The 26,028-nt window shown below is 46.5% G+C and overlaps 1 protein-coding gene across 2 annotated transcripts in view; it reads right to left on the minus strand.

Annotated features, from left to right (window-relative positions):
- Positions 1 to 26,028, minus strand: part of DOCK5 (dedicator of cytokinesis 5) — a 205,088-nt gene that overhangs the window by 158,465 nt on the left and 20,595 nt on the right. For both annotated transcript variants that reach the window (XM_068274725.1, XM_068274727.1), the window contains exon 2: positions 7,016 to 7,099. In XM_068274725.1, the coding sequence (XP_068130826.1) occupies positions 7,016 to 7,099 (84 nt within the window). The remainder of the gene's footprint in view (positions 1 to 7,015; positions 7,100 to 26,028) is intronic.

The raw sequence follows: 26,028 nt of genomic DNA on the forward strand, positions 1-26,028 counted from the left end.
ATTCCTGTCAGATTCGACCTGACAGGCATCTGACAGAAATTTATGGTCGAATCAGCAGCAAATCTATCAGTGTATGGCCACCTTAACCCTCAGAGCACGCAATCTAATGACCTTACTATGGTCTGGAGTCAACTTTTCTAGGCTATTTTTGGGTTGTGGGAAAGCGGGGTGAGCAGAGGACCCTCATGTGAGCAGAGGGGGTAGTGTACAAACTGTCCATGCCATGAATCCAGCCAAGGACCCTACAGATGAATGGCCAGAGCGCTCACCATGCAGCTGTCATGCTGTCTCTGTCTCATGGATTTATCTGAAGTGACAGGTCTGCTTTTGAAATGTAAGCATTGAATCTGGAGAAGGCAGTTAATTCTCCCGTACATAATCGCTACCTAGGAGGCTGCCTCCAGCTTGTGCTGGCCTGTTTACATTAGGCATGCCTGGCCGCCAGCCTGTCACTGGTAGTGCAGATGAGATCCCGGCTCTCAGGTACCTTCTCTGTGATCAGGCTGTTAGCTGAACTGCTTGCACAGGAGCGGAAAACCACGTGGCATGAATTGTTCAATGCCACTCCTTGTTTCCTTCTGTCTGCCAAGTGCAGAAAAATACTCAGGCGTCTGGCCCCACCGAACCCATGGAAAAAGCTCACATAAGGGCGATGTCAGAAGTGCTTTCTCCTGCGAGAGAACACAGAGCATAGAAAGCACTGGAGACCATATAAAACACATCTGCTATGAGGTGGCAAAAGTTAGCAACTCTCCTGAGTCACATAAAAATATAAGGACGGGTGATTAATTCAGCCTGAGTTGCTTAAAGTGTAAGGGCTCGTTTCCACTATCGCGAATCCGCATGTGTCCAACACATGCGGATTCGCACATGTAATGCAAGTGGATGGGCCTGTTTCCACTGTAGCGTTGTTGAGGTGCGTTTTTTTCAGCGGTAAAAAAACGCACAAAAGAGTCAACGAATTCGCCTGCGAGTGGAATGCATGCGAATCGCCGCTAATGTATTTAATAGGGAAATCGCATGCGGCTTTGTCATGCGGATTTCCCCGCAATGCTTTGCTATGGAGCTTTACTCTGGCAGTGACATGGTTAAAAATCGCCTGGCTCCTTGCCATGCGAAATCGCATGCGAAATCGCGGCTAAATCCGCATGCGGAAACGCAGCCGCATGCGATTTCTTCTGCGGTGGAATCCAGGCGATTCCGCACCGCTACAGTGGAAACAAGCCCTAAATGTCGGGTATAAAATCAATTCTTTATTTTTATCTGGTAAACAAGTAATAAGGATGCTAACCAGGCAATCCAAAAGTTAAAATCTCTATTACTTTTCTTGTTGATAAATGATCATTCCCCAGTTTACCTGACTCTTATTTGGTATACACAAAATTTGCTACACAAAAAAAAAAAAAAAAGAAGTTGCAGGGCATGCTGGGTTGTCCTTTTTTGCTTCTCTACTTCCCTTCAGACTTAACTAATGCAGCCTGATTGGCTGAAGCCTCTTCCCCTCCTGTTTTCCCCTCCCACATCTCTGTTCCTCTCTGATTGACCAATATTTCTCATGCCGAGACAATGCACTTTCTATAGTGAAGGGTGGGCAAATCAGACAGAGGAGAGTATGAGAGGAAATGACATCAGGATTGGCTTCCAAATAGCCACAATTAAAATGGAAAATGGAAAGAAGGATTTTCTCTTTTTTTTACTGTAGAAAATCACTAATATCAAAATGTGGACAGTGCAATACATCTGTTAGATAGTATGGCTGACAGCTCCTCTTTGAAATAATCTCCCCCGGAAGCAACAGGAAAGGTGCCCAAACATTACTCGATTTGTGGCACCAATATCTGGAAGATTTGATCATAATGAGCGAAACTGCCAGACATCGATGGCGCAATGTGGCTGCCCGATGGCAATTTTAATCGATTTCCGTACATTTGTTTTGTAGCATCAGTATCTGGCAGATTTGATCATAATAAACAAATCTGCCAGAAATCAATGCAGCAATGTGTCCGCCCTTAATTTTGATCGATTTCCGGGCATTCGATTTCGGATGAGAGACGTACACTCACCTATCCACTGGTGCGTGTCTTCCCTCCATCTCCAATGGGCACTACTCACAATCTCTTCTCTCCCAGGGCACTTGTGTCATGTGACAAATGCTAGAGGCCTCTAGTGGTCACGTAAGGTACATACCTCAGTGCCCCTAGGCACTTTTGGCGAGAAGACGCAGGGAGGAGCGCCCGGCAGTGGCGAGAAGACGCAGGGAGGAGCGCCCGGCAGTGGCGAGAAGACGCAGGGAGGAGCGCCCGGCAGTGGCGAGAAGACGCAGGGAGGAGCGCCCGGCAGTGGCGAGAAGACGCAGGGAGGAGCGCCCGGCAGTGGCGAGAAGACGCAGGGAGGAGCGCCCGGCAGTGGCGAGAAGACGCAGGGAGGAGCGCCTGGCAGTGGCGAGAAGACGCAGGGAGGAGCGCCCGGCAGTGGAGAGAAGACGCAGGGAGGAGCGCCCGGCAGTGGAGAGAAGACGCAGGGAGGAGCGCCCGGCAGTGGAGAGAAGACGCAGGGAGGAGCGCCCGGCAGTGGAGAGAAGACGCGGGAGGCAGTGCGTGGGTCCACAGATATTGAATAGATTTCATGCTGGAAAACTATCAAATATCTGTGCCTAGTGAGTGGGAGGATTTGATCCCTTTCAGATCAGATTTTGATTAGAGAGGGATCTGTCTGATGGTCAAGTCTGGTGGCCTTCTATTAGTGCAAGGCCACCTTTACCACAGAATAATCCTGCTTAGGATCACACTGTACTCTCCGGTTTCAAGATCTCTCAGAGCAGAGCAATCACCTATAGCTCGCCCCAGATTCAGAGCATCACCCCCTTACCATATACTCCCACACAGTGATATGACAAACACAGCATACATAAACAAGGTTGTTTTATTTATTAGTAATTTTTATGTCACTTCAGGTACACTTTAAACTGTCCCCCACCTGCATAATAAGGTTTGTTCACATAAGTGCTCAATGCAACCAGCGCTCGCCATTGACAGTAACCTAATTGACAGGCCCACCGATGTGAACGGATGCTGCAGAGACTGCTTTATGTCAGTGCGGTGTGGAGCCCCTTTACAGACATTAGAGCGATGGCATGTGTTATATGAGCATTCCACACGTCTTTGTGCCATGCTTGTGAATGTGGTTAAGCGGCAGAGCCAGACATGATTAATGAGACGCTAATTTTCAGGGCGGATGCAAAATTTGTTGCAGCTTGCATAAGCTTGAAATCTGGCCAATGCAAATTGACAGCAAATGAATCCAATAAACCCAAAGCCGAGTGGCAAACAAATTTCAATAAAATGTGCATTAGCTCAGAAAATAATGAGAAGCCCAAGCTGGCAGACTTAACTTATGCAACTGTACTGCTAACCATGCACAGGTCAAGAACTGCCCACTGCAGGTCAAGAACTGCCCACTGCAGGTCAAGAACTGCCCACTGGTAGTTCAGTGTGACTTGGCTTGCCTCACCAGTGGTGATCTTCCATCCTATAGTGCCTAGCAAGGCCTTTGGCTTGAAGTCACCCGGCCAACAGGAAAAGAGTTTGCCATGGTGACCACACTTGATCCCATTGGGATTCAGGTTTAAGAGCACAGTGGCCGCAGCAAGCTCCATCGCTATAGGCCAGCTGACTTTAGGCAAGAGGTCACGCTGGGCATTATGGGATGGAAGTTCGCCATGCCGAGCTACCATCTCTAACAAGTTGGACTGAATGTGCCTAGAAGTACTGACAACCAACATATACCTCAAATTCTAAACCTCTGTAGGGGTTTTATTGCAGTGTCTCTTCCACACAAGGAAAAAGTCCGGGCAGGAAGTAGAATTATTTTCTTTAAAAGCAGCAGGGGCAGCCATACTACCCCAGGGAATTTTTTTTTTTATTTATTGTATTTATAAAGCGCCAATATATTACGCAGCGCTGGACAGTTTAAGTTACATACAATATTTAGGGGTGACATACAGCAATATGACAATACAGGAATACAAGAAAAACCAGATCACGCAGCACAGTATGAGTACAAGGTAATGCTTAGTCAGTCACTGGATGGGAGCATGGAGATTAGGCAAGTTGAGTTCACTCAAATGCATAGCATGGGTGCACAGTAATGGAGGTGCATGATCAGGTAGGACACAAATGGAGGAGGACCCTGCCCAAAGGCTTACAATCTGGAGGGAGAGGTAGGGACACGAAAGGTAGGGGACCAGAGTTCAGCTGTGGGTTTAGAGCACTTGTGAGGGGTAGTAGGCCAGAGTGAAAAGGTGAGTTTTGAGGGCCTTCTTGAAGATGTTGAAGGAGGGGGCTGCCCTAATGGGTGGAGGTAGGGAGTTCCATAGTGTTGGAGCAGCTCTTGAGAAGTCCTGGAGGCGTGCATGGGACTGGGTGATGCAGGGTGCGGTCAGGCGAAGTTTATTTATAGAACGGATTGAGCGGCTAGGTGTGTACCTCTGATTAAGATCGGAAATGTAGGTTGAACAGGTTTTGTGGACAAATTTGTAGGTCAGACACAGTATCTTGAATCTGATTCTGGACTGGATAGGAAGCCAGTGGAGGGATTCAAGGAGGGGATCCGCCATGGTGGAGCGATGGGAGCAGTGGATAATTCTGGCTGCTGCATTCATGATGGACTGCAGTGGGGCTATTCGGGTCATAGGGAGACCAGACAGAAGGGCATTGCAGTAGTCAATGTGGGAAATTATGAGGGCATGGATGAGGAGTTTGGTGGTGGCAGAGGTCAGGAAAGGGCGAATCTTACAGAGGTTACAAAGGTGGAAGTTGCATGACTTTGTGAGGTTTTGGATGTGAGGAGTGAAGGAGAGTGCGGAGTCCAGGGTGACACCCAGACAACGGGCTTGAGAGGTAGGGCGAATGGTAGTGTGGTTAACAGTGACATGCACATCTGAGAGGTTCATGGATGGCCGGGGTGGGAAGATCATAAATTCAGTTTTGTCTAGATTTAGTTTCAGGAACCTAGCAGACATCCAGGAGGAGATGGCCGATTGGCAGGAGGAGACCTTGTCCATGGTAGTGGTGGATATGTCAGGGGTGTGGAGGTAGATCTGGGTGTCATCTGCATACAGATGATAGTTAAAACCCATGGAGGAGATAACCTTGCCAATGGAGGATGTGTACAGGGAGAACAGTAGGGGGCCAAGGACCGAGCCTTGGGGGACTCCCACCGAGAGGTGGTTGGGGGTGGATGAGTACTCACTGAAGGAGGTCGTGAAGGAGCGGTTGGAAAGGTAGGATGAAAGCTAGTTCAGGGCGAGATTGTGAATGCCCATGGACTGGAGGGTCTGAAGGAGTAGGGGATGATCTACTGAGTCAAAAGCTGCTGAAAGGTCAAGGAGGAGGAGAATGGAGTATTTACCTTCAGCTTTAGCTAAGGCAAGGTCATTGACCACTTTGGTGAGAGCAGTTTCGGTTGAGTGGACAGGCCGAAATCCAAATTGCATTGGGTCTAGCAGTGAGTTGGCATTGAGGTACTGGGTCAGAAGTTTGTGAACCAGACGCTCAAGGAGTTTTGAGGCAAAGGGGAGGAGGAAGATAGGGCGGTAGTTGGAGGGTAGCGATGGGTCGAGGGAGGGTTTCTTCAGCAGGGGTAGTACAGTGGTCTGCTTGAAGTCTGAGGGGAAGGTGCCTGTGGATAGGGAGAGGTTAAACAGGGTAGTGAGGACTGGTGCCAATTCCGTGAAGGGAGGCTGGAGAAAATCAGAAGGGATGGGGTCAAGGGGGGAGGTAGTGGTATGGGAAGTCTGCAGTAGGTGGTTGACTTCCTAAGTGGTAGTAGGAGTGAAGGAGATGAGAAAAGGATAGGGTGGTGGAGGAGCTGGTTGGGAGGGGGTGGGAGGTGAAGATTGGCTATTCCCTGACGGATGGAGACAATTTTGTTGGTGAAGTGAATGGCTAAATCTATGGCAGAGGGGGAGGAAATGGAGGGGGGTTTAAGCAGGGAGTTGAAAGTGGCAAAAAGACGCCGGGGGTTGGAAGCTTGTGCTCCGATGAGCTTGGTAAAGTATTCCTGCTTCGCTTCAGCAAGGGCAGTGTGGAACTGCAGCAGGTTAGTCTTGCACTGTAGGAAATCCTGGTTAAGTCTAGTTTTCCTCCTTTTCCGTCCAGTAGCGCGTGTTACCCTCTGGAGGTTGCGAGTAAGGGTAGTGCGCCAGGGCTGGGGGTTAGGGGGGCGGTTACGGTGGAATATTGGTGGAGCAGCTTCCTCTAGGGCTGATGAGAGAGTTTGGCGATACTGAGCTGCAGCAAGATTAGGACAGGTTAGGGTGGGGAGAGTGGAGGAGAGGGCATGGAGGGGGTCAGCAAGGGCGTATACATATATAAGTAGATTTATAAGTAGATAAATACTTGTTCTACTTACATAACATATGTATTGTACTGTCCACGTTTTAATTTCAGTAAATTTTATATAGCAAATAAAGAGTTCCAGGCATTTTCCATCTTTACTGCCTCTGGCTGAAGCTAATCCTGATGTGATTTCCTCCCTTACTCTGCACTGTCATATCTAGCTTGCTTTGTAAACACATGTGAGCACAGCATAGATCATATTTCAGCAGCTTCTGCAGAAGGGTGAGGTGTATTTCCCTTCTCATCCTGTTGCACTGAAATGTCCTCAGCCAATCTGTGAGGAGCAGGAATGTGGGAGGGGAGATAACAAGCTTCCCTCTCCCCAGCAATGTACCACAATAAAGCCAGGCTGACTAAGATTTATTACAGCATAAACATTTATGATTATATTGGAATGCTTGCAATGCAGACTGCATGCAGACCACATTATAAACACAGTGCAGTGGGTAAATGGAATTTGATTTTATGGCTAACAATCCGGCTTCAACAGCAGTTGAGAAGATAAAATCACTGCCAGGTTTATATTGCTGTTCCCTAACCCCCTGCAGCAGGAGACTGCCATACAGGTAATTATCTTCTAGCTACAAAAAATAAAAATAATCCGATGCCCTCCTCACCTTCATAGGACTCAAAGATCTGCACCGAATCTCCCACCTGCAGACTCAGCTCCTCCTCATGTTTTGCTTCAAAGTTATAAATAGCTGTTAAAAAAGTAAAGGGGAAATTATTAATACATGAAGAACATCCATATTAAAAGGGAATCTTAAGCTAAATAAAAAAAAAAAAGATTTTAACTTACCTGGGGTTTCTTGCAGCCCCCGGGAGTCTTCTTGTGCCCACAACGCCGGTCCAAGTCCCTCCAGCCAGCAGCGGCGGAGACCGCGATGCTGGCCAGCCGGGCGCCTCATTGTGCTCCCGCGGGCTGGGAGAGTTCTGCGCATGTGCAGTCAGTGAACCTTGCTAACGCACACGCACAGAGTCCTCCTGGCTGCGGGAGCGAGAATAGGGTGTGCACGGCTCGGGACCACGCATGCGCAGTAGCCGACAAGCCAGCTTTGTGGGGTTGCCGCTGCTGGATGGAGGGACTTGAACCAGCGTGGGCACAGAGGGACTCCAGTGGACTGCAAGAAACCCCAGGTAAGTTCAACTCATTTTATTGTTTGACTTAAGTGTCCCCTTAACAACACAGAAAACATCAGAAATTGATTAGCAAAATCATGAAGAATCCGATTGGCTTGATTCATAAGTCATTTCTGTTCAACTTATTTTCTTCCACTACTTGTGAAAGGTCAACTGAAGGGAGAGTGATATGGAGGCTGCCATATTAATTTACTTTTAAGCAATACCAGTTGCCTGGAAGCCCTGCTGATCCTCTGCCTCTAATACTTTTAGCCATAAACCCTGAACAAGCATACAGCAGATCGGATGTTACTGACATTGTCAGATCTGACAAGATTAGCTGCATGCTTGTTTCCTGTGTGATTCAGACACTGCCACAGTCAAAGAGACCAGCAGGGCTGCCAGGCAACTGGTATTTCTAAAAAGGAAATAAATATGGCAGCCTCCATATTCTTCTCACTTCAGTTGTCCTTTAAAGAAAACCTGTACTGAAAATGAAAAGTGAAATAAACATACACAGGTCATACTTCCCTCCCGTGTAATCTACTCCTCAATCTCTTTCTCCTTTCCCCCGTCCTGTTTGTCCACTGGGATCAAGGGAATTCTCTGTCCTCCATTTTGAAAATGGTCATTACCCCATAACAGCTTTCTGGTCAGCATACTGTTAAACTGTCATATCGCCCACTTGAGCCATAGGAAAACATAGACATTACTTGGCACATCAGTTGTCCTCTCAGCTATAACTGACAGCAACTGATAAATAACTGACAGCAACTGATATATTTAAATTCTGACAAAATGTTGTCAAAACTCGAAGCGATCACTGACAGAAGAAAATGGTGAGCTTCTGAGAGGAACTAATAGCAAGGTAACTATGTAATGTTGTTTTGAAGTTACCTCGTGTTTATTTTAAATAATTTTACTCAGTACAGGTTCTCTTTAAGGAAGATTGCTGACTACATTATCCATTTGCATCTACATACAGCAGATCACAAATAGGAGCGCAAATTAGCAACACTATAATTTCATTCAGGTGAGAGCAACAAAATGAGTTAATTTGTAATTTATGGGGGGGGCAAAAGTGGGGTGAGTGAACAGAACCCAGTGCCCTTGGGGACTGCTGTACTCACACTAGATTCTTGACATAGGCAGTCATTATCAGCCACGTTTATTCTGGTATGCTTAGCTTTGCCTGGGGTCAGGTATACAGTCAGCCAAGCTTCAGGCATAACACCAAACAACATCCCAAGCTTCATCCCACCATTCAAATCTTAAATGCCAAACTTAAAAAGAATAACCATTAGACTACACAGCTGAAGGAGAGGCACAACTCAACCACTGCAGCGCCATCACCACTAATTCAGAGCTGAAGTAAGGTGAACAGAAACATTTATTAAAGGAAACTGAAGTGAGAGTAACATGTAAGGTGTCATAACAGACTTCCCAGTGGTTAAAAAGTGCTTCCTGTCTTCAGATCATCTTCTTTCAAACTCCAGTTCAGGGAAAATTTAAAAAGGGACCCTGAGCAGAACACAAAAATGCCATAATGAACTTATCATGGGCTTCCTCCAGTTCCCCCCACCACCACCCCTGTAGTATGCGAGGTCCGTCAGCTCCCTCTGGACTCCTTCCGTTCCTCCGCTTGAGGTTCCGTTACAGTGACGAGCGCGCATGCGAGACAAGTGCGGAGGGGCCGCGCATGTGCAGTTACACACGACTCCTGGCTTTGCGTGGCTAGCGGAGTCGCTGCCATATGTACATCCACTGGATTCAATTGAAGCTTCATTATACTGCTGCCCATGTTTGCTTCTGCTTATTGCTTTTGTCCTCACAGGACTGTCTATTCAGCTATTTTTGTAAACATACTCCCCACCCCCCTCCTTTGGGGTTGTGAGATTTCACGGGAGGGGCAGGCAATCAACCTGCCCACATCCACTCCCCTTACCTCTATTATTTAAACCTTTTGTGTGTGTGTGTGCTGGTAACGTTACCTGACGAAGGCATGGAACGCCGAAACACGATGTGACGTTACCAGCACACGAGAGTCCAGTGGTGGGGCACCCAGCATCCCATTCCATCTGGTCCACCTACTGCCGATGGCCATGGCAGTCTGATGATGCACCCACCCGGGACACACTGAAGGGCTATTTGCCCATTTACATGTTTATTTTTACTACTACACAATAAGTGTATTTTTATTGTGCATTTCTCCTAATAAAACCTTGTCACACTTTGGAGCACTTCTCCTTGCCGTTTTTGTCTTTATTATTACTATTTGAACCATATGTTGTCTTCACACGTGGAGGCAAAGTAACACAGTTGCTGGTCTGGTAGTTTGGTATTGGCTCCCAGTTGGATATGTGTGTGAAGGTACCATTGTGTCTTTTTGCTACTACATTGGAAATAATGGTTGTAGGCGATTGGCTACAACTAGTGGGCGCTGGGGAGATGGGGTTAGGGTTAGGCATCAAGTAATGGGTTAGTTTTAATCACTAGGAGGGAAGGATTCAAGTGAGAATGGGCACCGGGTAATGCATAGTGAGATATCCGTAATGTACACTAGTGGTTTTTGTTTGTTTGTTTTTACTTGCGGCACCACCCAACTCATGGGATGGTGCCCAACTCATGTGGCAACACAATACATACTCCATAGTCAGATTCGAGGAGTAGGAGCAACTTTGGGTACCTGGAGTCGCAGTTGGAGTCGGTGGTTTCATAAACTGAGGAGTCATAGTTAGGTGATTTTTGTACTGACTCCACAGTAGTGATGGTCAAGTAGATGCAAATAACTTTAAGCTGATGCAAATCTATGCACATTTTATACAAATTTATGCAGCTTGAAAATGAACCAAGCAAATCCTGCTAAGGTAAGATTCAATTGATTCATTTTCAAGCTGCATACATTTGCATCGTCTCAAAGTTGTTTTGGATCTACATGACCATCACTACTCCACAGCCCTGCTCCAGACAGTGCTAGCCTATAGGCTAGCAACATGCTCCGTCTCTATGGAGAGGAGCAGAGGAACGATGTGTAGTGCGCACGACGGAGGGGGCAGAGTAGTGCGCACGACGGAGGGGGCAGAGTAGTGCGCACGACGGAGGGGGCAGAGTAGTGCGCACGACGGAGGGGGCAGAGTAGTGCGCACGACGGAGGGGGCAGAGTAGTGTGCTGCACTACTGTGAGATGCTCTACAATGCCGGATTTCTCACCAACACATTCGGGCCCTCGTACACACGCTAAATTCTAGTGTGCGTACAAACCTTTTCTATTTGGCCATTAAACATCCAGATTGATTTTACTTGGAGAGGGACAATCATTTTGTATTGTGCAAGTTCCTTTTGCTGTGATCGGATGACCCACTGTAAGGGTAAAGATTAATGCACTGATACAAACAGGTTTGGCAGCCTACTGTTCTGTACGTACTATGCTATGTGCCTGTTTGGCCTTTATACATATATGCATGTTTTGGTTATTATATGCATTTCCAAACAACAAGGGCCCTTTTACATCAAGTCAACGAACAATATTATCGCAGCGTGATGCAATTATATCCCTATGATTGAGGTGTGGTGGGTTCCGGACCAGTAATGTACAGCATGCTGTGCGATAAATTGTCAACGTGCATGTTTACAGTGAGGCATACTTTCATTGCACTGTATGACTCAGTGTATGGTCGCAACGCTACACCACGGTGCGACTTTTCAGCCATGTTGCACTGGAAAGGGACCTACAGTATATAGTATTTATAGTGTACCAGAGCTGGTATCAAGAAAAAGTTTTATACATACCTGGGGCTTCCTCCAGCCCCCTACGCTTGGGTCGCTCCCACAGCACTGTCTTCAGTCTTCTCCCTCTTCGGTACCGGGTCCTGTCACTTCCGTCTGTCGGCTCCAGTCTGACGCAAGAGAAGTGCGCTCTTTGCGTATCTCTCCAGCAGCCACTGGAGATACGCAGAGGGTGCGCTTCTCCTGCGTAGACTGGCTCCAACTGACGGAAGTGACAGGGCCTGGTACTGAAGAGGGAGAAGACTGAGGACAGCGGCATGGGGACGACCCAAGCGTATGGGGCTGGAGGAAGCCCCAGGTATGTACAAAAAAAACTTTTCTTTATACCAGCTCTGGTTTCCTTTAATGCGGTGTTCCCCAACCCTGTCCTCAAGGCCCACCAACAGTGCACGTTTTATGGAAATCCACAGATGTAGTTAATCAGCTCTGCTGAGACACTAATTACCTCACCTGTGCATGTTTGTGGGTTTTCTTCAAAACATGTACTGTTGGTGGGCCTCGAGGACAGGGTTGGGGAACGTTGATTTAAAGGACAACTATTGCAAAAAGTGCAATTTTTTTTAAATCCATACCTATAAAATGTACATTTCTCCCAGAGTAGAATGCACTATAAATTACTTTTTTCCTACATCTCTGCCACTTACAGTAGGTAGTGAAAATCTAACAGTTCTGTCAGGTGTTGGACTAGTCCATCTCTTCATAGGGGATTCTCAGTTATTACTTTACAAAACCACTTACTGAACTGCAGCTGCTCTGTCCAACTGCCATAATACTGTGCAAGCAAGTAGGAAAGCCTGATGGCATCTTTCTATAGATCTTTTCCAGGAAGTGCTTTTGTAAAGAATAAAGTTATTACTGAGATATCTCCCATAAGGACTAGACTAGTCCAAAATATGTCAGATCTGTAAGCTTTTTACCACCTAAGTGACAGCAACATAGGAAAATATAAATGGATAGTGCCTTTTACTTTGAGAGTACGCACTTTTTATATCTATGCAGTGTTCTCCCCAGGCTCTTTTAGCCGGGTGCTTCGCCCAGCTAATTTTGGTGAGCACCTGGCTGTCATCGGCTTGCCTCCTCCTCCTCCTCCTTTTCTGTAAGCAGAGTTATGCCGGCCCTGCATTACCCCCCATCGCACCCCACCCAGCTACTTTTTGATGCCACCCGGCTAGAAAAAAAAAATTCTGGGTATTTTACAATTTTTTTCTATGGTAGTGGTCCTTTAAAAAATGTACCAGAGGCGACATGTGACATGAGATAAACATGTTTGTTTAAGTACAGTACTAAACAGTAAACATAATAACCAGGCTGTATTACTTGTTTTATTTTGCTACCCGAAAGAGTTAATTTTTAAAGATGGAAGTGACAGCTTCTGTCTTGTCAGGAATATAGTAAACATCACTTTTTTCTACAGATTTCATATTTCTACACATTACATTTTTCTACATATTTCTGAGAGCGGAGGGAGAGAGAGAGAGAAAAAGGTCAATATAGGGCTGGTGCACACCGAGCGGCTTTTTGGGCGTTTTCAGATCCGCTTGCGGCTGCGGATCTGCTTGGTCAATGTATCTCAATGGGGTGGTGCACACCAGAGCGGCAGGCGTTTTGCAGAAACGAAAAATGCCTGGGTGAGGCATTTTTTGGATTTCGGATGCGTTTCTGCCTCAATGTTAAGTATAGGAAAAACGCAAACCGCTCTGAAAAACGCCTGTTCAGAGCGGTTTTGCAGGCATTTTTGTTATAGAAGCTGTTCAGTAACAGCTTTACTGTAACAATATATGAAATCTACTATACTGAAAACCGCAGCAGCAATCCGCAAAACGCTAGCAAAACGCCTCATAAAAATAAAAAAAAGCGTTTAAAAATCTGCTAGCATTTTGCGGATCTGCTAGCGGGTTTTGGTGTGCACCAGCCCATAGTTCATGTTTTTTTCATTTAGGGACACTTCATAAGAGAATGAGCAGAGACAACAAAACATTTAATCTACTTTCTAAATATTTAAATATAAAATAAAATCCTGGAATGTCTAAAAAAAAAAAAAAAAAAAGTCATTTTTAGGAGTAGGAGGATGAATACAATTGTTTATCTTCACCTCGGGTTCACTTTAAGAAAAAACAAAAAACACATTGAGAACAGCTGAATGCAATGTAGGCTGCAGAATAGGGTAGGCTGCAAAATATGGGGACGCTTGTACAGCCATCACCATAACTGCACACCACAGCTGTACATAGCTGTTCATTTTCCTGCAGGCAGTATTGTGCCCGCCTAGTTCCAACACTCTGCCTGGACAGACATTCCCCTTGGAAGTATTGTCAGATGCTGTGATATAATTGCATGCCAGAGGGCTGACTGTTAATGTGATACACACGAATCCACCTGCTAAGCAGCAGAATAGCCACATGGCCTTTTAAATCAACGGTTGGCAGCTATGCAGCTTGTGTCAGAGCGAAGACAATGAACAGGAATCGCATAAAATCTGTGTGGCTTCATTACCATAAAAACCTGCCTCCACCCAGTACTGTGTGCACCACCCCCACTTTCCAATCCTCTGCCTTTATAATGTTATTTCACTCTCCAAAAACTTCCTGTGTTGGCAGTCATCAAAGCTGTGCTATTGCCGTTATTGCTTAATCAATGGGAGCCGACATGAAAAACAACTCAGTGAATAGAAGTGACTCAGGTTTCCTGCCTTGTTTGAGCAGAAGGAACACCTCTGACCTTTACCCTCCATAGAGGAGCTACAGGCAGGAGAGCTGGAGGGACAGACAGGCCCACAGACTGGAAATCTACCTCGGCTGGCTTATAGTTTATGTCACACAATGCAGCCAGTTCCCCTACTCTGCCAGTATGACTGCAGGGACCCTTGTGTAACTGGTCATATTACAGGCATGGGGTATGTGTTGGTTGGCATGTAAATCTAAGACGCAGTATAACTGTGCTTGGCTCCTCCCACTGGCTTAAAGTAACGCCCCAGGTAAGTATAAATGCTTGCCTTTATTTTATCTCAGGTTTCCTACTACTACCTATTACATACTAAACATACAGTACATGTGACCCACAAGGCACCTCTCAGTTGGGTTAAAGGATACCTGAAGTGACATGTGACATGATAAGATAGACATGGGTATGTACAGTGCCTAGCACACAAATAACTATTGTAGGTTGTGCCAGACTAGAATTCCACTTCAAAAGGGCTACCTAAATCACACATACATACATACATACATACCCTCACACAACCAGGCATGCTCCAAAGCAGGTGAATGGAAGTTTCCAGCAACCCTCCACAATTGATTGATTCATGTTCTAAATTTGTTCTACCATAGGAAATAAAAATTCAGCACCATAGACAGCTCTCATCATATGAGGGCCAGTTTACACAATTAGTAGTGCAGAGTGGTTAAGTACCGGGGCAAGTGCAAGAGGAACAGGGCGGCCAGTGGGAACGGGCCCTGGGCTGCAGCGCAGGGCGGCCAGTGGGAACGGGCCCTGGGCTGCTGCGCAGGGCGGCCAGTGGGAACGGCCCTGGGCTGCTGCGCAGGGCGGCCAGTGGGAACGGGCCCTGGGCTGCTGCGCAGGGCGGCCAGTGGGAACGGGCCCTGGGCTGCTGCGCAGGGCGGCCAGTGGGAACGGGCCCTGGGCTGCTGCGCAGGGCGGCCAGTGGGAACGGGCCCTTGGCTGCTGAGCAGGGCGGCCAGTGGGAACGGGCCCTTGGCTGCTGCGCACCGTGGCCCGTGGGAACGGGCCCTTGGCTGCTGCGCACCGTGGCCCGTGGGAACGGGCCCTTGGCTGCTGCGCACCGTGGCCCGTGGGAACGGGCCCTTGGCTGCTGCGCACCGTGGCCCGTGGGAACGGGCCCTTGGCTGCTGCGCACCGTGGCCCGTGGGAACGGGCCCTTGGCTGCTGCGCACCGTGGCCCGTGGGAACGGGCCCTTGGCTGCTGCGCACCGTGGCCCGTGGGAACGGGCCCTTGGCTGCTGCGCACCATGGCCCGTGGGTACGGGCCCTTGGCTGCTGCGCACCGTGGCCAGTGGGAACGGGCCCTTGGCTGCTGCGCACCGTGGCCAGTGGGAACGGGCCCTTGGCTGCTGCGCACCAAGCTTCATCAATTTAAAATGATGGGAGTAAAGTAAATTAAACACGTTTTTCAGTAGAAAATACAATTTTCTTTCTACTGAAGGTGAAATAACATTTTAAAAGGCAGCCATGACCTGACCACGCTCAAGCATTGGAGTTCAGCCAACTCCTATAACAAACATATGTGCATGTTTATGGCTACGAAGAGGTATTGTGTGGGGAAAGGGAAATCACTACTGTGATAAGTTTAGTACAAGCATCATCCTGCCCAGGCTCTCACCACTACACTGCAGCTTGGCAAAATGCAGCTTCATACACATAGCTCTGGCCGCATACATAGTCAAACACACACAGCAGACAGGGGAATCTATACGCCTCAGGCAGGATGTGTTAAGTATACAAGGACCTGGCTGTCAGACTACAAAGCCGAGGTGGTCGTTTGGGCCAAGAATCAAACGTGAGTACAAGTCTTACCCAAAAAACTCATTTAAAGGCAGTTTGAAGTGAAATTAAAAATAAAAAACATATTCACCTAAGGAGAGGGAAGGCTCAGGGTTCTATACAGCCTTCCCGGTCTCCGCAAGCTGCGGCTGTGCAGGGCGCTCCCGGTGGCGGGAGCGAGGAGGCGCAGGCTCAGTGGCCGGCAACATTAAAGTCGGGGAATTTGGAAGTGGAATGGAGGATAGCGGAGTACCGGCACAGGACGGCTGCAGGGGGTCGGTAGAATAGAAGCCCCAGGAAAGGTTGTTTTGTTTGTTTTTTTTTTTAATCATCTTATAGTTATTGTTTAAAAGCAAATATGTCAGCTTCCATAGGTCTCACACCTAAAGTTTCTTTTAAAGATAGCATTTGATTAGCGTAAAGCACCTTACATAGTGCTAAAACGCTGCTATCTCGCGGCAAAACGAGGGGTTTTTACCCCCCAAATCCTCCCTGCAAAATCCACGACTTTATTGGTCGTGGATTTTGCTGCTCATGGAGGCAGAACTATGAGCTGCAGCTCTGCCTCCATGTGCGTCTTTCTGCCGGCGGATCTCCGCCTCTCCCCCGCCCCTCTGTGAAGGAAGTGTGAGAGGGGCGGGGAAAAGGCACAGATCACCCGGGATTGACGCACTGAGAGGCAGAGCTGCAGCCATTAGCTCTGCCTGAAGCAGGAAGCGCTCCCCAGACCTAGAAGAGGGTATTTGGGTGGTAAAGACCCCTTATTTTGCCGTGGGATAGCAGCGTTTTATCACCATGTAAGGTGTTTTACACTAATCAAATGTTATCTAACTCGCTTCAGAGTCTCTTTAAACATAAGTTGCGATCATCAAGATCAAAATTTCGGAATGGTCAAAGCAGCAATTTCTGTGATGACATTTTCGCATGGGGGATGTTTGAAGAAGCAGCCTCAAACTTACCCCAAGTCACGGTGAGTGCGGCCCGCAGCATCAGCAGTGTTGGACATAACTTTCGCACGAGTCCAATGCTGTCCATCCTCTCTTGCTGTCTGCTGACTTTTGTGCACAGCATACTTCCTGGTTCCTGTATGTCACATGACATACAGGAAGTATACCATGCATTAGAGCCTGCAAGAGGCAAAGTGGACAAATGGGCATCGCTGGACTCTTGCTGGAAGGTATGTCCAGCACTGCCGCAGCTTGGGGGACAGACCGGGCACAGGGAGACATAGAGAGGGCACAGAAGAGATACAGAGGGGGCACAGAAGAGACAAAAGGGGCAAGAGAGAGACCCAGAGGGGGCACAAAGAGACGTGGACAGAGCCACACAGAGGAGGGGAACAATGCTTGAAGAAAATCGTGAATCGAAATCATGGTTTTGGACAGAAATCGCTTGATTCAATTTTTTCCTAAAATCGCTTCATCATGCACTGCAATCACTCATGCCCTTCCCATAGTAACAGAGAGCATCCCTCCGTTGTAGCCAAAGGACACACCTCATTTACTGAAGGCGTGTATGCACCTCAAAGGACAACTGTAGTGAAAGTGATTTGGAGGCTGCCATATTTATTTCCTGTTTAACAATACCAGTTGCCTGGCAGCCCTGCTAATCCATTTGACTGCATTAGTGTTTGAATAACATCAGAAACAAGCATGCAGCTAATCTTGTCAGATCTGACAATAATGTCAGAAATACCTGATCTGCTGCATGCTTGTTCAGGGGCTATGGCTAAAAGTATTAGAGGCAAAGGATCCAGTAGGACAGCCAGACAACTGATATTGTTTAAAAGGAAATAAATATGGCAGCCTCCATATCACTCTCACTTCAGTTGTCTCAGGGAACCTAAATTAAGAAGGATATGGATTTTTCCTTTTAAAATAATACCAGTTGCCTGACTCTCCTGCTGATCCTGTGTCTCTAATACTTTCAGCCACAGCCCCTGAACAAGCATGCAGATCAGGTCCTCTGACTGAAGTCAGACTGGATTAGCTGTATGCTTGTTTCAGGTGTGTGATTCAGCCACTACTGCAGCCAAAGAGATCAGCAGGACTGACAAGCAACTGGTATTGTTTAAAGGGAACCCGATGTGAGATTGCTATGGAGGCTGCCATATTTACTTGTAAAAAATTCCAGTTGCCTGGTAGTCCTGTTGATCTTTTGACATAAGTAGTGTCTTAGTCAAAACCCTGGAACAAGTATATGGCTAATGCAGTAAAACCTGAGTCACTTGAGTCAGAGTACCTAATCTGCTGCATGCTTGTTCAGGGTCTATGGCTAAAAGCAGGGCTGTGGAGTCGGAGTCATGGAGTCGGGCAATTTTGGGTGCCTGGAGTCGGAAAAAAATGCACCGACTCCTAATGAATTTGTAACTGTAATTAAAATAGAAAATATGATAAAATGTTCTATTTCTCAGATAATAGTCATTAAAAACAATGTATATATACAGTATATATACAGTAATAGCTGTGCTTAGTCCACCAAAATGAAATAAACCAATCAAAATTAGTTACTTGTGCTGCTTCAATAAAGCAGTCCCCGTATTTTTAAGGTCAGATATACAGATCTGATCGTGACTGTATATATGATGTGTACACAGGAATCTCTTATATATACTAAATAACATCTATGCTGTAAGAATAAAGCCTGATGTGTAGCTGTGTCACTAATAGAGATGGTCAACGAGATGGAAATAATTCTGCATTGATGCTGGTTTATGCAAATGTATGCACTCCCTTTGCTGATGAAATAAAATAATTTGATATGTTGTTAAAATTTGGTTTGGTGACTACGAATTAAAGGGTACCTGAGACGGATGAAAAGTAAAGTTTTATACATACCTGGGGCTTCCGCCAGCCCCCTTCAGGCTAATCAGTCCCTCGCTGTCCTCCACCACCCGGATCTTCTGCTATGAGTCCTGGTAATTCAGCCAGTCAGCGCTGTCCGGCCGCGTGCCGCTCCCACAGCCAGGAACATTCTGCACCTGCGCAATAGTGCTGCACAGGTGTAGTATGCTCCTGGCGGCGGAGTGTGTGCATGCGCACTACACCAGACTGGCTCAAGTACCTGGACTCATAGCAGAAGATCTAGGTGGCAGAGGAGGACAGCGAGGGACTGATTATCCTGAAGGCGGCTGGAGGAAGCCCCAGGTCTGTATAAAACTTTAATTTCATCTGTCTCAGGTTTACTTTGTTACACAGTAGTACTATACTCTACATATGCACTCCCCACAGAGCTGCAGGGAATCCACTGAGAATGCTGTGCACATTGAACACAGAGGTGTTGTCTGTCACCCATAAACCTTGTTCAGATTGTGCATGAAGAATGTGTAATAGAGGAAGAATCTCCTCATTCCCCTGCAGAGTACCTGCACATCATTCTTACATGTACCCACAGTAACATTGCCTAGGGCCTGATAGCTGTTCTTTGTTCCGGTTTGTACCTTTTACAAGTACTCTTACCAAGGACTAGTTTTAGTCTAAAGGGAATAAATATTGCAGTCTCCACATCCTTCTCACTTCAGTTGTCTTGTAAAATTCCTAAGCGTTGGCAGTTAAGAGACGAATTTCATGTTACATACTTTTAATCAACAAAATTGTAATATGCAAATTAGAGGAGTCGGGGAGTCGGAGTCGGTGGAATCCTAAACTGAGGAGTCGGAGTCGGTGGATTTTTGGACCGACTCCACAGCCCTGGCTAAAAGTATTAGAGACACAGGTTCAGGAGGACTGCCAGGCAACAGTATTGTTTAAAAAGTAAATAAATATGGCAGCCTCCATATCTCTCTCACCTCAGGTTCCCTTTAAAAGGAAACATCCATATCCCTCTCAGTTAAGGTTCGTTTTAAAGGAAACCTGTAGGGAACAAAAATTGCCTCTAGGGGGAACTTGCCTAGGGAGGGGGGACGCCTCCAGATCCTAAAGAAGTAGAAAGGTTGGTCAGCACACCAGCTTCTCAATAAGCAAAATTTAATGTATCATATGTCAACACTACGGTTATGACAAATATATTAAACAACCCTTTGTTTTTTCCAACAAGAAGGGCTGCTATAGGTGTTACAATTGTAATGTATGTAACTCTCTGATTTCAGGTACCCACTTTACCCATCCGAGTACTGGTAAGAACTTTCTTATTAAAGATTACTACAATTGCAATACAGAATATTGTATCTATCTACTGAAATGTCCGTGTGGATGGGGCTATGTAGGAAAAACTACTGGAGCATTTAAGGCAAGATTCCAGAAACACAGAAGTGATGTGAGAATAGCAATTGAAGCTGAACGAGAAGGCAAATCACCTGATCTATCTAAACCAGTAGCGATACACTTTGTGGAAATGGGTCACCGGGTAAGTGAACTGAGGGGTTTGGTCATTGACCACGTCAAAAAACCCAGGAGAGGTGGAAATCGTGACAAATTGTTGCTTCAGAAGGAAACATTCTGGATATATACTCTGGACACTGTTGCTCCTAGGGGATTGAATCAATATAATTCCTTCTCTTGTTATCTAGATGATAGATGATTGAGAGTGACTGAAATGTGACTGAAATGTGACCTGCTGATTAAGACTGTTTTTTATCAATATGGTATAGGCATGTAACGTTATATGTTCTCTAGCATCTGCACGTTTTGTTTATTTACCACAGCCCATGTCCCCCTTTTCCTTCCCTTTTTCCATTTCCTTTCCCTCCCATCCCCCTTGTCCCTCCCATTTTCCCTCCCTGGTGTCTACTAATCAATTCTTTCCTCCCTAGGCTCTTGTCCAATCCTTTGGCCCCCTCTGAATATTGCTGCTCTGGATTGGCTATTTTTAGCCTTCCTTGGGAGAGTCCATGTGGACCATATGCAGCCAACTTTTAATGCAGGATGTGCCATTTTTATGGCTCATTCCTGCATGCTAGTTTATATTAAAAAAAAAACTTTTTTCACCAACGTATCTGTGTGGCAACATCCATGCGCGCTTTGATGCGCATGGATGCTGTGATTTTGCCAACTTATGCGTTTTTGCGTCGTTTTCTATGCGGTTTGCGGGTGTTTCTACGCGTGGATAAGGCCATGCGGGTGTTTTCGGAAATGGCAGTGCCGTTTCCATGGATGCATTAATGCCGTTTTTGACGCATGCGCGACCGCTGGCGAATAGCTATGCGGACATCATTGTCCCTATGGTTACGCTGACACGGCTTTCTCTGCGCATGTGTGGCTCCACGTAGTCAGTGACGTACGGATGGGGACATGCGGATGTGTTCGGAAGTGGCAGCGCCGTTTCCATGGATGCATTAATGCCGGTTTTGACGCATGCGCGACCGCCGGTGAATAGCTATGCGGACATCTTTGTCCCTATGGTTACGTGACGCGGCTCACTCTGCGCATGTGTGGCTCCACGTAGTCAGTGACGCGCGATGGAGGCATGATGCACCTAGCGTGCGCTGCACTGATAGGTTGGTGGTGTGAGTATGGCCTTCTGGGTAGGGGTTGCCATGGCAACTACTTACGGAGGCAGAGCCGGTGGCAATAACGGCTGAACAGCGGGAGACGGCGGCTTGGCGCGAGATGAGGGAGCCAATGGATTTGAACAGGACACATGATTGACAGGAGACATCCTGTTATCAATTTGGGTATGTGCATGAGTTACGCTCTATTTAGCACTAGTACTTGATGTGCAATCTTGTGCCCATATTGTGATTAATGTTGTACACATAAGTTTTGGTCTTTGATCATTAGTGTACGGGGATGAAGGTGATGTTTACATTGTGAAGGGAGGGGGAGTGTCCTTTATCATGAGGGGTGGTTTTTATTATGTCACAAGGTATATATGTTTGGTGCAACTTTTTGTAATATTGTTTGTCTGCACTGTTCTGATGAAGGGGACCCTCTGTGGCCCCGAAACAATTGTTAACCGTAGTGTTGACATATGATACATTAAATTTTGCTTATTGAGAAGCTGGTGTGCTGACCAACCTTTCTACTTCTTGGATGTCTTTTGGGATGATGCTTAGCGTCCCAGGTCAAGCACCCGAAAACTACTAGGACAAGTGTGCCGCTCCGCACCCTTTCTACTTTCCAGATCCTAAAGAGGCTTCCTCATTTCTCTTCAGCAGCCCCGATCCATTGTTGGCTACCCCAGAGAAACGGCCACCACAATACTGACACATGTGCGCCTTCGCGCAGGTGCAATAGCTGCTTGACACTTGTGCGCCGACAGAAATAGCCAAGTCCGATCGGGTCCGCTCTGCTGCGCAGATGCACATGGGATTCTGAAGATGGATGGACACTGCCCAGTGGGGGATATAGGACAGGTAATGTATAAATGCACACATGGGGGGCACATTTATACACTAGGAGCGTCTTAAGTGTATGGCCAGCTTTCCACATGGGACACAGTAGAAAAACAACAATGTAATCTTTTACCACACTACTCAAAAGTACAAAAAAAAAAAAAAAAAAAAAATTCCTGGAATTGGGATTTAAAAGGGAACCTGTACTGAGTAAAATGATTTAAAATAAACACGAGGTAACTTCAAATGAACATTGCATAGTTACCTTGCCATCAGTTCCTCTCAGAAGCTCACCATTTGCTTCTGACAGTGATCCCTTCCAGTTCTGACAACATTTTGTCAGAACTGAAATATATCAGTTGCTGTCAGTTATAGCTGAGTGGACAACTGATGTAACCGGTAATGTCCATGTTTCCCAATGGCTCAAGTGGGCAATGTTACAGTTTAACAGTGTGCTGACCAGAAAGCTGTTATGGGGTAATGGTCATTTTCAAATTGGAGGACAGAGAATTCCCTTGATCACAGTGGACAAACAGGACGCGGGAGAGGAAAAAGAGATTGAAGAGTAGACTACACGAGAGGCAAGTATGACCTGTGTATGTTTATTTTAACTTTTAATTTTCAGTTCAGGTTTTCTTTAGACCCTGAGAATATTTGCTGCTTGACAAAAAGCAGCGACTCCACAGTATGATCTGTCTGGATTTCACATTTAGAAAAGTTACAGACAAGTTGTCAGCCAGTAGCTGGAGGGCCACAAAAACACACAGCTTTACAGCTCTATAAAATACAGAGCCTGTTCCCACAGAAGGGAGACACCTGTTGTCACACTGCTAATCCTGCACCGTCCACATCATGCACGGCGGCTACAAACTCCAGGTAGTCTCCCCACACCAGTATCAGGGAAAGATATAGAGTTATATCTGAGAATGGAGTCTGTGCAATCATCAGGTCATTATCGCAGACTTCAATCTCCTATTTCACCCTACAGGCTACACCTGTTTGCAAATGATCAGAGCCGTGTGATAGACCCGCCCCGGGGTGGCAGCAAGCAAATGCTGGGACTGGCAGCGTTTCCAAGTCACACACACAGAATACACCTTGCAGCTAGAAGCATGACAGGGGGCGGGGCTTAATACTTCCGTTACAGGACAAGGTTAAAGAAGCTTTACAATACTGTACTGGCTGCAAAGGTGAACCTAGCTTAGAATATGCTAAAGTCAAACTATACTTTATTCCTGTTCAAAATACTATGCTTAAAGTGGGATAAAACTGACATAATATTCAATAAAAATATGGTTTTCCTACATTTTTATTATCCATTCAGTTACCATATTTGGTTTTGTGATCAAGTAATATTGCCTGATTACAAATAAGTTCCCAAAGTACACTTTATCTGCTGTAAAAGCTACCATTGCCTAGCTGTTGTATTTATATATTAAAATCTATCTAGTGATCATTTCTCACCTCTCTCTGCTTAGTGCAGTTCAGTTTATGCATGCTGCATACTGATTGTATCCAACAATGGAATGTAAACAAGATAATGTTATAACCTCTTTATGGCCAGTAAGCAAGGTGCGTTCCACTGAAGAACAAAGTGCTGTGTTTAACTATTTGAATGCTGTTCTGCAAATCAAATTTTTGTGGTAGTAGATTTTATGCTAGAGGCTAGGTGTACACTTAGAAACGCAAACGCTGCGGATAACGCTGTGGTTTTGCCGCTAATGGAAGTCTATGAAAAAACGCATATGCGTTTTGTATGCGTGCATTTTTGAAAATGCTGGTATTGTTGCATAATCTTTAAAAATGCATAAAAGCGCACTTAATGAAAGTCAATGGGAATGCAATGTATTACGTTTTGTATGCATATTTCCTTCCTTTTATTTAAAAAAAAAAAAAAATTGTTTTGTGATATAATTTCCGCCTCCTGTTTTCTTCGTAACGATTTGTATAAAACGCAATGTAAAAACGCATTGAGAATGCATACTCTTGTATATGCAAACCGCAACCGTGTAAAAAAGCACGCAAAATGCTAGAGAACACATATGCGGGGGAAAAACGCAAATGCACTAAAAACGCACATGACAGAAACCGCGATCTTTCACGCTCTGTTACGTGTGCACCCAGCCTCAAATCTTTTAGAGCAGCAGAAGAAATGCTGAGTTTTATACCACTTTAGGCTCCATGCACACAATTCCGATTTTTACATCCGATTCCGATTTTTAATCTTTACTGCATGCTGCATTTTTTTGATCAGTTTTTCTGTTGAATGTATTTAGGGAAAATCGGAATTGAAAATCGAAAACAGAATCGCAAAACGGATTTGCAGTGTGCAGGGAGCCTTAAGCTGTGCACACGCTACAGTAGATGAAACCCAGCTGATAATGACCGCCTCTGTCAAGAATTCAGTATGTGTAAAGCAGGCCCCAACTCATCCTGGGCGGCTCAGCCAGCCATGTGATGCCACATGCGCTGCTCCGTCCGTCCTCTTGCATAGCAATAGAACGCGCCGCTAGGCTTGTTTAGTATCGGCCTTGCAATGTTACCCGAGGGATTGAGTCCCGATTGCCGCCCAAGTACTTCTGGGGTCGTGTACATTTCGGATTCTAAAGCCCAGTTTTTATTACAGCCGTGGAGGGTGATTAGGGCCAGGAAGAGCGGCGCAGATTCATCCGGGAGGTGACGTGGCACAGATACAATGTTTTATTTTGTGCTACCATTCTGCCATGGGTTCTCTTTAACCACCCTGGCGTTCTGATTAAATCGCCAGGGTGGCTGCGGGAGGGTTTTTTTTAAATAAAAAAAAAACTATTTCATGCAGCCAACTGAAAGTTGGCTGCATGAAAGCCCACTAGAGGGCGCTCCGGAGGCGATCTTCCGATCACCTCCGGCGCCCAGAATAAACAAGGAAGGCCGCAATGAGCGGCCTTCCTTGTTTTGCTTATATCGTCGCCATAGCGACGAGCGGAGTGACGTCATCGACGTCAGCCGACGTCCTGACGTCAGCCGCCTCCGATCCAGCCCTTAGCGCTGGCCGGAACTTTTTGTTCCGGCTACGCTGGGCTCAGGCGGCTGGGGGGACCCTCTTTCGCCGCTGCTCGCGGCGAATCGCCGCAGAGCGGCGGCGATCAGGCAGCACACGCGGCTGGCAAAGTGCCGGCTGCGTGTGCTGCTTTTTATTTCATTCAAATCGGCCCAGCAGGGCCTGAGCGGCAGCCGCTGGCGGTGTTGGACGAGCTGAGCTCGTCCAGACCGCTCAGCTGGTTAAAGTGGTCTGAAAGTCAGCATTTCTACTTTGCTCTAAAAGATTCCTCACAGCTTGAAAGCTACTATACCAGAATTTTTTTTGGCAGAATATCACTGAAAATCACAAAGCACTTTGTCCTACTATTCACCTTCAAATCTGCATCCAAAAACTGGAGATAACAGTATCTTTGTTTACATTCCAATGTTGTTACAATGTGTGTAAACAGTGTAAGGCCCAGTGCACACCAAAACCGCTAGCAGATCCACAAAACGCTATCGGTTTTGGGTGCGGATGACAGAGTTTAGTCCCAGTGCACACCGGGCGAATCTTGATGCGATCCGCCGCCCGCTTCCGCATCAGCGTGGCTAATGTATCTCCATGGGCTAGTGCACACCGGCGGTTTGAGGTTTTAAGCAAACCGCAAACGTGCAGCAAGAGGCGCGTTTGCGGCATGCTAAAAACCTCAAACCGCCGGTGTGCACCAGCCCATAGAGATACATTAGCCATGCGGATTTTCAGGCGGATGCGGCCGGCGGATCCGCCCAGTATGCACTGGGCCTAATAAGTGAAAAGAAGCGCTCTGTGAAGCTCTCTGTGCTTCAAGCACACAGACAGCTCAAAACAGCTAATTAGAAGATGTTAAAGCAGTAGGATCAGCCATACTATGCCAGGGAAAAAAAACACATATATAA

This window comes from Hyperolius riggenbachi, chromosome 3 (assembly GCF_040937935.1).
Source record: "Hyperolius riggenbachi isolate aHypRig1 chromosome 3, aHypRig1.pri, whole genome shotgun sequence".
NCBI lineage: Eukaryota > Metazoa > Chordata > Amphibia > Anura > Hyperoliidae > Hyperolius > Hyperolius riggenbachi.